Here is an 11,568-nt window from a genome sequence, read left to right as displayed (position 1 = left end):
ATTGGGCTAATGTTGAGAATGTTTGTTTTCTTGATGCTGAGATGCAATCCATATTGAAGGCTGCAGTATTTATTCTGCAGCAAGTGCTTCTAGTCCTCTTCAGCAAGCAAGATTGTGTTATATGCATAATGAAGGTTATTGATGAGTCTTTGTCCAATCCTGATATCACATTCTTTTTCATAGATATAATTATAAAAACGGCTAGAATAGTACATTTATAGGAAACTATCAGAAGTGCAAGGTAAGTTTAGAAGAGGCTGTGACACCAGGAATATCACTGCTGTCAGATGGGTCCTGGCTGAAAGCAAAAAGTATCAGAAGAATGTCCATTTATGCTTCAGTGACTGTGCAAAGGCATTTGAGTATGTGGATCATAACAAGTTATGGCTAACGTTGAGAAAAACAGGAATCCTAGAGCATTTAATTGTGCTTATGTAAAACTTATATCAAGATGAGGAGGCTGTTGTGTGAACAGAGCAAGGGAGCACTACATAGTTTAAAATTAAGAAGGGATTACATCAGGATTGTATTCTCTCTCCATACCTATAAAATCTGTATGCTGGGCAAATTACTCAAGAAGCTGAAGTCTGTGAAGAAGGGGTTGATTAGACATCATAATAAATTAACCGCATGTATGAATGGCAATTAATGTTATAAGACAGAAAGTCTATGAATGATTGCATAAAAAACCCAACATGATTTGTAAACCTTCACCTAAATTTAAAAGTAAAAATACTAAAGAAGTGCTGGTTGCATAGTGGGTAAGGGGTTGCACTGCCAAGATACAGACACAAAGCTCTGTGGGAACAAGAGGGACAGTCTCCTTCCATGCAATACATAGCCTCTGAAAACCTGCTGTGGGTCACCTATGAGTTGGTTTCAACTTGACAGCACATAGTATTCCACTAGGATTGTTGTTATTATGTGACCATATGCACAATAGCTTTTAACCCTGCTCTATACTGAACCAGTCTCACTGTCTTTGACACACCAAACCCCATAACCCCAGTTACTGTGTCAGTCCATCTCATCTGGGGTCTTCCTCTCCTGTGGTGTCCCTCCAAGTATGATATCCCTCTCTAAGGACTGGTCCTTTCTGACCATTTGCCCAAAGTATGTGAGATGGAGCTTCAACATCCTTGCCTTCCAAGAGAAAGTTGGTATCACCCTCTCCTATACAGACCTTTTTCTCCTCTTGTCAGTCTGTGGTATGTTCAAGACTCTTCTTCAGCACCACTATGCAAAGGCATCAATTCTTCTTCTGTCATGCTTGGTCATTGTCCAGCTCTCTGATGCATAGCAAGTAATTGCGAAGACCATGGCCTGGATCAGGTGCACCTTTGTCCCTAGGCTGACGTCTTCACTCTTTAGCATTATGGAGAGGTCCCTGATGGCAGACTTCTCTAATGAAATTTCTATTTCCTGACTGCTGGTGCCAAGAGTGCTGATTGTGGAGCCAAGCAAGCTGTAATTGTTAACAACCTCCATCTCTTCTCAATCCATCATGGTGCTGCCAATTGGCCCAGTGGTGAGAATCCTAGTCTTCTTGATGTTGAGCCTTAATCCATATTGAAGACCACAGTCCTTGACCTTCTGCAGCAAACCTGAGTTTGGACTGCTAGTCTCTTAATCTGAACCTCCCCACCCCCATAAACTTGTGTTTGTTAAAGCCTTCCACTTAGGAGAGGGAGCTCTGCTTGTGTTGTCTATAGGAAGTTGTCCTGGTAACCCAAAGATTGCTTCTTTTTGGAGGTTTGAATCGGCTGGCTCTGAGGGGAAAGAAGCGAAATTTCCTCTCATGTGATTTATAGCCTTGGAAATGAGAAAGGGTCAGGTATGAGTTGGTTCTGATGTTATGTCAATGATTTTGAGCTTTATGGGCTAAAGAGAGCACTGGTGACAGATCATCAGTGAGTGGCACTGCTAATCCAAAGGTCAGGCAGCTCCAGTGCTTCAAATCCGCCTGCTGCTCTAAGAGAAAAAGGTGGGCTATCTCCACCCATTAGGGTTTACAGGCTCAGAAATCTCATGAATACTGGCCATAATTGAGGCATTTATACACATTTTGTACTTCACAAGGGGCATAGGAGAGTTAAAAAAAAACCCAACCCCAAATTAAAAAGAAACCAATAAAGGTAAAGCTGCAACATATATAAAAGTGAAGTGCCAGAAAATGAAATGAAAGGATCTAACTCCTTCCTGATAAACCTTAAAAGCAAGAAAGTTTAAGGTCAACATCTGCAGGATTTTATCTGTTTGATAAAATGGAGATTGGTGGTGGTGTTTGTTGTTATGTGCCATCAAGTCATTTGTGACTTATAGCGACCCTGTGTACAAATAGTCCTGAAACCTGCTCTATCCTGTGCCAACCTCATTGTCTTTGACACACCTACCTTTATTATCCCAGTCACTGAATCAATCCACCTCATCGAGGCTCTTTCTCTTCTGCGCTGTCCCTCCACTCTTCCAAGCATGATGTCCCTCTCTCAGGATTCATCCCACCCTGCAACATCCCCAGAGTATGTCAGACGAAGCTTCAGAGTCCTTGCCTCCAAAGAGCAGCCTAGTTCCACACTCTCCAGGATGAAACCTGTTTGTTCTCCTGGCAGTCCAAGGGTATATTAAATACTTTTCTCCAACACCACAGCTCAAAGGCATCAGTTTTCCTTCTGTCATCCCTAGTCATTGTCCAGCTTTCTGACACATAGCAAGTAAATGTGAAGGCTATGGCCGGGATCAGGTGCACCTTAGTGTCCAGACTGATGTTGTTACTGCTCAGGACTCTGGAGAAGTCCCTGACATCAGATTTTCCCAATGCAACTCATGATTTCCTGGCTGCCAGTACCAAGAGTGTTGATTGTGGAGCCAAGCAAACTAAATCTGTTAACAGTCTCAGTCTCTACCATCTATCATAATGCTTTCAATTGGCCCAGTGGTGAGATGGCCCAGTGGTGACCTATCTATGTACAACAGCCCTGAAACCTGCTTATCCTGTGCCAACCTCATTGTCTCTGACACACTTACCCTCATTACCCCAGTCACTGTATCAGTCCATCTCATCGAGGGTCTTTGCCACACCTGCCTCGCTGTCCTCTCTGGCCACGACGCCTGTGTGACAAAATGGGTCGTCCGTGCCTGTACGGGGTCTCTGACCTCAAGGATAGCATAAGAGGGAATCTTGCAAGCCCTGTGCTTGTGAGTGGGCTGATGCCTGGATATTTGTTACAGATGGGTCTTCGTAATCCCGGGAAACCTCTGGAAATTAAGTTGCTTCTAGGATAAGAATGGGAGTTTCTGGGGAAAAATCAAGGGAACTTCACCAGAACTGGGATAAAGATTTAACTAAAGTCCTTAATCAGGAACCATTTGATGTTCCTGGAAATGATAACATACAAGATGAAAATATAAAAGAAATTGAGATTGTTCTTAAAAGTATAATTTTGAATATGATCTTTGAGTATGTATCTAATTCCTCTTTTGTGATACTTGCAACTCATATTTAGTAATGTAATTGTATATTAAGAGAAAGTTTAGACTAGTTTTAACAGCAGAAAGCCATAGTTAATGAGAATAAAACAGAGAGGTTTAAGAAAAGACTCAAAAGACAAACTTCTCTAAAAGTAAAGGTCTCTTTAAGAAATAGGAAATATTACCAGATAAATAACAGGTGGTGGGAAGAAAGTACTTATAAAGGACCATATGTCCTGCCAACTCCAACACCAGTACCTCTTCCTTATACAGACGTTTTGTATGCCAAGGAAAAAGAATTGAATATTACAAATTAACTTGGTAAAAACAAGTTAAGTGCACATTGCCAAACAGAAACAAATTAAAATCTTATGAAACAAGTTGCAAAAGCTATTGTTAAACATAGGAATGGTCCAGAGTGTAAGAAAATAGATGTTAAGATTCGTTAGGTACAGTACAAATATGAGTATAAAGGTAAAAACAAAGGTGGCTAAAATACAGTGACACAAAGTAGGAGAGGAAAGGAAGTGAAATGTAAACCATTAACCATTGTCTAGCAGATGACCAACATAAGGTCATTGTGTTTCTTGTTCAAAGAATGTTTAATAGCTGATGCTATTATTTAGTAATAGAAAATACTTTCTTTTTGTTAAAATTTTTTTTTGGTTTTTTAATTCCAAAATGTTGGCTATAAGTCAAGTTTAAACAAGTTTAAATGTATAAAAAGCAAGCTTTTAGCATAATAAATCAGAGCTCTCTACATCATCCTGGTGTGCAGACTCTCATTTTCGCCGAATTCGTCCCTCACCTGCTCTTCACCAAGAAACCCCTTGAGTTTCTTGTCACGACCGTGGTCGGGTGGTCGGTGACAGGTCTTCCTCTCTTTCTCCGTCCCTCCATGCTTCCAAGCATCATGCCGCTCTCCAAGGACCAGTCCCTCCTTGCAACATGCCCAAAGTATGTCAGACGAAGCCTCAGAATCCTTGCCTCCAAGGAGCAGCCTATCTTCACCAGCTCTAGGACAAACTGGTTTGTTCTCCTAGCCACCCACGGTATAGTCACACTCTTCTCCAGCATCACAACTCAAAGGCATCAATCCTCTTTCTATCAGCCCTAGTCATTGTCCAGCTCTCTGGCATATAGCAAGCAATTACGAAGACTATGGCCTGGATCAGGCACACCTTATTCTCCAGATTGATGTCATTGCTCTTCAGTACTCTGGAAAGGTCTCTGATAGCCAACTTTCCCAATGCAATTCATCTCTTGATTTCCTGGCTGCTGGTACCAAGAGTGTTGATTGTGGAGCCAAGCAAATCTGTTAACAATCTCAATCTCTTCACCATCTATCATAATGCTGCCAATTGGCCCAGTGGTGAGAATCTTTGTTTTCTTGATGTTGAGCTTCAATCCATATTGAAGGCTCTAGTCCTTGACCTTCTGAAGCAAGAGCTTAGACAGCATTTTTTTTCCCTCTCCCGAGGATCAGCTGGTGGATTTGAACTGTTTACGACTGGGTTGGCAGCGCAATGCCTTACCACTAAGCCACCAGAGCACATCCTTCAAAACAAACACTTGGCGGCTATGGAACTAACTTGCTAGCTTCACTTGATGTATGATTCCTGATGACCAACCTCGGAAATCATTTCACCTACACCAGAAGTACAGAAAGGGCTACGAAACAAACCACAAAGAAGATTCAAGAGAAAAAGCACTTTAAAAATGTTCCTCTTCCTGTGAGGAGGCCCACCAAGAGGAAGTGTAGCCTCCCACCCACAAATTTCCCAGACTTTCATCTGGAGAGCAGCTCACCGAACCACTGGCTTCTGGAGTGGCTGACTCAGAAACTCAGGGCTCATCCGAAGAGGGCCATGGGTCTCCGGACCACCAAAGAGACAGGCAGAGGAGCCAGGCAGCCCCCAGCACACCAGGAGGGTAAGGTAGCATACTCGTTACTGTGTTCATGTACTTGTCAGAACTGAGCTTTAACCAGAAGGACTCCTATTTGTGGGTGTGAGGGAGAAGGCTGCAGCCCTCTCCTGTGCCGCTTACAGCCTCTGAAAACCGCCAACTTGGCAATGACTTTAAAGTGGTTTTTAGTCCTCTTTTGGCTCTTGTATGATACATTGTACACTGAGATCTGTCGTTTTCAAACTGATTTTTGTCTTTCGGTCTTTACGTATGAACAGAAATGGAGATTATTTTTTAAAAACCTGTCAAAGATTTCTATTAAATTGCCCAATGTCTGGTAACTTTAAGGTTGAGAAAAAGTTTAGTTAAACGACAATTGAAAATGTATTCTTAAAAAAAAAAAGAAAATGTATTCTTAATATCTATTAATATACGACTTGAGTCGGTGCTCACTTAAATAACTGAGGTAAGGTCACTTTTAAAGGAAACTCGCTTTTTAAAAAGTTCATTGTTTCGGAGAGAGCGGGAGACTCCTTTCTAGCTGAGCTATGTGCGCCCTGCGTTTCTGCCGCGGTCTTCTATGGCACCTCGCCTTCTACCTCCAGATCGGTAATAACCAGCGCCTAAGAAGAATCCAAACAGAAATTATGAGCGTGTGCCATCATGCCGCTGCACGCTCACAGCCTGAAAAATCAGGAAGAGGCTCAACTATCAGATTGCCGTGGGCATCTCGCCCAGGCCAGTGCGCCCGAGTCCTGGGTCCCACCAGAGCGCGCGCCGCCGCCGGAGACTGCAGAGCACTAGAGTCAGGAGCGCCTCCCGCGAGGGGACCCGCCCCAGCGCTCCAGTCGCCGCGGCACTGGACACCTGCCGTGCTCCCACCAGGCTCCGCCCGCGCCTCTTGGGGAGGGACGCGGACGCAGGCCGAGGGGCTTTGCACATTGCCAGAGCAGGAAGTGAGGACGAGGCGGGAGCTGGCGAGCGGAGGAGCTGTGGCCCCAGAGAGCCAGCTCAGGCGCTGGGAGAACGTGGACTCAGGACTTTCCACCTGGTGTGTTCGCCGCTGCTCTCCGCCCACGTTCGGGGCGCCCAGCTCTGCCCGGGTGTGCATTATCCCCAGCACCCCCATGGCTTCCCTGGAGGACCCCATGCGCCCAGGTAAGGTGGCCCTGGGCCCTGCCGGAATCCCTGGCTTCAGGTACAGTGGAGACTTTCCCTCCCGAGAGCGCCTGTAGGTCACCGACTCCTCCCCATGTACCCAGATGCGCTCCTTTTTCTGACCCCAGTCGCTTTTGTCCAGACCTGGTGTGCCAGGTTGGAACAAGTCCAGCAGACCTCTCCAGCAGAAAAGCATGCCGGGTGGGTTCCATTTCTTTTCCTCCTAGGCCTCTTTCTTCTCCCCACTCACGTGCCTTATCTCTCCGTTTAAAAAAATTTATTTCCTTCTTCTGTGATCCTCACTATGGCCCCTGGCGCTGTATTGTATTCAGTATCCACAGAGCCAAGAGGGAGGCCCCACATGTGGAAGGCTTTGATGTGAATGGCCTGCAGAATACTGTGGTGTGAGCAACAGGGACTGGATTCTAGATTCTTCCAACTCTCAACAGCACTTAACTCCTGCTGGCTTTCACACCGTCGCCCCCACGCCCGGAGTTCTACACCGTTGCCCTCTCCTAGCAGCCACCCTATCCTCTATAAAAAGTCTGGACTGAATGAGACTTTCCCAGAGACCGCTTCTGGTTTTGTTGAGGTTGGAAACTCGGGAGATCTGTCTGCTCAGATAAGCATGTTTCCGCCCTTAAGGTTCAGGCCCTGCGGGGGATGGAGTTTGAGCTCAGGTTTTAGCAGTTAGGAACAGGGAGGGGTTTTGAAAGGCTGAATCCGTTGGTTCATTTGGGCTTGTTGTCTGCTGGGCTTGAGGGTGGGGTTCCTGAGGCTTCTGCGCAGGAGCTCTAGGCTTCTTCAAGTGAAGAATGTAAATGTTTGATGGATTGGAGATGGGAAGTAAACAGATTGTCAGGATACCTCCTCCTCATCCCCTTCCCTCGCCTGGGTCTGGAAACATAGGAAGAGGAGTGAAGGGAGAGATTGGCCGCCTCACACCCCCTCATCCACCTCCTCTTCTCACAAGTTAGCTGACAAGGTACCAAGGGCTGTGTATAAAACACCAGCTTTCACCTACAGTAGTTGTCAGAGCTCACCAATTAATGATGCTGGTTGTTTGTTGTTATGTGCCATTGAGTTGTTTGTGACTCATAGTGACCCTATGTGGGATTTTAAAACATTGCTGTAGCGCACAGGGGGAAATGGGAAATCCTGGGTTTGGGCTGCCTCATATCAATTGCCCTGAGAAGGTTGGGGACACCCCTTGGCCACAACACAAAGCCACTTTGAAGCAACAGTGTGGCTAGGCCCCATGGTGTGGTTTGGCCACCCCCAAGCATGAGCTAGTGCACAGGAAGAAGCAGCACGCCCTGGCTCCAGGCCAGCCTGTCCCAAGGGTCAGATGGGACCCTGGTGGTCTGCAGGGTTTCTCACTTGCTCTAAGGATGCACTCCAGGATAGCGCAGTGAGGAGGATGTCACAGGAAAGGCTCTGTTGTTGATTATGTCACTAGGAGGCATACTTTTCTCAGTGGCACCTGACAACGAAAACCACCCGTTTTGGAAGTTGTTGCAGAATTAGTTCCATTGTAGTCTGGAAGCTCCAGTGAAGCTTGTTTGGCATCACAGCAGTGCACTGGCACACGCCGACAGATGGGTGGTGCTTGAGCATGACGCACATTCGGAATTGACCCTGCCTCCCTCATTGTTTTTGCTTCATTCAGTCGGAACTGACCCATAGCTGACCCAGAGCCAGTAAATCACACAGGAGAATACCAATCTTTCTCCTACAGAGCAGCTGATGAATTTGAACCTCATACTTTTAGGCTGGCAGCACAACTCCTTACCACTAGGCTACCAGAGCTGAGTCTTCCTCATGCGATGAGAATTTGGACAATGAGCCGCTGGAGATGTGTTAATTAAGATCCTAGAGGGTAGTGATGAAACTACAGGCTATAGAGTCAGGGAGCTCTGGTGACCTAGTGGTTAAGGAGTTGCACTAACAACTCAAAGGCAGGAGGTTCAAGTCCACCAGCTGCTCCAAGGAAAATGGGCAGTCCCCTCTAGTGCAGTTTACAATCTCTGAAGACCCACAGGAGGGTCAGCCATAGGGTGGTTCCAACGAGGGAGCAATAAGAAAGAATTCACATGATGGAACTCTTAGTCTGCTTTGCCCAACCTAAATGGACGTGTACAACCTGGAACAGATGGGCAGCTTGGAACAAAGAGGAGATTGCAAATCCCGACTTGCATGCAATAATTGAGAGAACAGAGTAAGATAAGAGAAGGGTGTCCTCAGGAAGGATTGCTGCCAGGACTTTGAGAGGTGGAGTCCCAGGCAGACAAGAGGAATGAGGGCTTCACTCCTAGAGGCGGGGTTCCAATCCTGGAGAATGAAACCAGAGAACAGCCGAGGCCTCGCAACAGTGATCCTCAGGCTGCCCGCTCTGAGAGTCTAGCAGCAAAATGAGGGTCCTTCATCCAGAGAAGACCTTCCACTGTGTAGCACTATATTTGCTTCCTGCGACCCAAGTGACTTTGCATTCCAACCCACCTACACCTCCCCTCCCTCTAACCAAGCCATAGGTGGTGCCAGAGAGTGCAGTGTGTTCCATGGGGTTTGCATGTCTCCACCGCAGGCGCTACACGCAGGCCCCTTAGTGTTTTCACGTCTGTGCCTCTCTTCTTCAAAAACGTGGTTAGAGTAGTCCTTTTTTTAAAAGTTTTACTGTGAGGGATCTCTGTGCTGCAATCCTAAAGGCACACAGTTTGAATCTCCCAGATGCTGTGCTGGAGAAGGAGGGGCAATTTCCTCCTGTGCCAGCTGGATGGACAGCTCACTGACATTATAAAGCATTCCCCATCCTGTACCAACTACACCAGGAGTATTTTCAAAAGTTTTTTCTCACTCTAAACATAAACTCAGTCCCCCTCAGTCATAACCCTGCTCTCTCCTCCCACCACTGCCCCCAACTCCTGGTAACCACGAATCTTCCTCAGCCTCTGTTTTTCTCTTCTCTGTATCCCGCAGAAGTGGGATCACACAGGATGTGCCCTTTTGTGGCTGACTTATTTCGATCAGCATCATCTATTCAAGGTTCATCCATGCTATGCCATTTGGCAGGCTTGGTTCTGCTGGGTGAATACTATTCTGTTGAATGTGTTTGCCACATTTGATTTATTCACTCATTTGCAAGTGGGCGCCTGGGATGCCTCTTAGTTATTATGACTTGAGCTGTCACAGCCATTGTTATACACATGTCTGATTGAACATACAAAATACACTCCATCCTAGAGAGGGTGAAACCAGGCTGCTCATTGGAAGCAAGGGTTTTGAAGCTCTGTCTCACATACTTTGGGCATGTTATAAGCAGGGACCAGTCCTTGGAGAGGGACATCATGCTTAGAAGGGTGGAGAGACAGTGCAGGAGAAGAAGACCCTGGATGAGATGGGTTGACTCAGTGTCTGGGGTAATGGGGGTAGCTGTGTCAGAGACGATGAAATTGACTCAAGATAGAGCAGGTTTTAGCTGTTGTACATGGATAGGGTCGCTCTGAGTTGGAGTCAACTCAATGGCACATAACAACAACAACAACAGATTTATTTTGCACTTACAGCTGGGAGTGGAATTGCTGAGTGTGGAGTCACTTTAAAAACAAACCACATCCCGTCCTGAGAACCCTGCACTGACTTGCCAACAACCACTGTGTCCTCAAGTGGTTTCTGCATTCTGTATGGTCAATTTCAACTTCCCTTTTCAGCCAGCTCAAGCTCCAGTCTGCCTACTGCTCTTTGAACTACCTTCTTCTGTCTTCTTGAAAGTCCTTGTCCCCTCCAGCCTTGGGACTCCTCCCCCACCCTCCTCCTCTCAGGTAATTCCTGCTCCTCTTTCTGATTTCTGTTCAGAAGTGAGCTAGATGAAGCTCATCTCACCACATTTAGTGTGCCCCATGGCTTTTCTTTCAAGCTTTTTCATGTGTGCGGTATTTTATATAATCAAATACATTGTGTTTCATTCATGTACACTGTGTTTTATGCAGTCATTCTCTACATGGCGTTTTATATCATTATTGTTCCTCTATGTCTTTTATCACCCCACTGCATCTCTCTTTTTTCCTTCACCATTTTCATCCGTCCACTAACCTCTGCTATCCTAATGATTATCCCTATTCTCTCTTCTTCTTCTTCTGCTCCTCCCTTGCCCTTTTGAACATTTATACATATCTTGCTCAGGTATCGTCCTATTTTTACAATGTTATTGTTGTATACATTCAAGTCAGAACCAACCCATATCTGATCCTTCAGTGGGTTTTCACAGGCAGTAAATTGCATGGGAGTTGATTGCTCATCTTTCTTCCATGGAACAAGCTGGTGGATTTGAACCACATACTTTGGTGCTGGCAGTGCAATTCGTTGCCACTAAGCCACCAGAGCTCGCTATCATTTTCACAACAGCGGTCTTATAATAGCAGTATTTGTCCTTATGTGACTGAGTTATTTCACTCAGCATAATGCTCTCTAGAGATCTCCCATGTTAAGATGTGTTTTACGAATACTTCATTGTTCTTCAGAACTGCATACTATTCCATTGCGTGGATGTCCCATAGTTTCTGTATCCTTTCATTTGTTGATGGGCATTTATTTGGGTTGCTTCCATCTTCTTGCTATTGTGAATAGCACTGTGATGAACATCAGTGTATATATCTCCATTCGTATCTCAGCTCTGGTTTCCTGGGGTATATCTTGTCCCAGGTCTCCACTGTGACTGTGTCTCTTGTCTCTCTCCTCACTTGACTGTCTCTCACCAGAACTGAGTGCTCAACTCAAGGAAGTACTGGATAAATAATACTGCTTCAGTGAATGAATGAAAGTGATCCCCAAACACTGATGCTTCCAAACTGTGTGTACGGGGTATGGGGGGGGTGGGAATGATCTTCCCAGATTGTGTTCTTAGGAATTTACTCATCAATTTTAATGAATAACTGAATTTACCTTGTAACATTTTTTAATATTTTTTTTAATAATTTTAATGAACATTTACAGAGAATTTGGATTTCCATTCATTCATTGCTGCACTTCTCTCCCCGC

General features: G+C 45.5%; 1 protein-coding gene across 1 annotated transcript in view; it reads left to right on the top strand.

Moving 5' to 3' along the window:
* Window positions 1–6,728: 6,728 nt before the first annotated feature.
* EDARADD (EDAR-associated death domain) overlaps window positions 6,729–11,568 on the top strand; it is an 84,276-nt gene continuing 79,436 nt past the window's right edge. The window contains exon 1 of the mRNA XM_006895388.1: window positions 6,729–6,735. Within this exon, the coding sequence (XP_006895450.1) occupies window positions 6,729–6,735 (7 nt within the window). The remainder of the gene's footprint in view (window positions 6,736–11,568) is intronic.

The sequence above is a fragment of the Elephantulus edwardii genome, unplaced genomic scaffold (genome assembly GCF_000299155.1).
Source record: "Elephantulus edwardii isolate Elephantulus edwardi_28Jun2011 unplaced genomic scaffold, EleEdw1.0 scaffold00166, whole genome shotgun sequence".
Taxonomy (NCBI): domain Eukaryota; kingdom Metazoa; phylum Chordata; class Mammalia; order Macroscelidea; family Macroscelididae; genus Elephantulus; species Elephantulus edwardii.
This window is presented reverse-complemented; position numbering and strand designations above follow the sequence as displayed.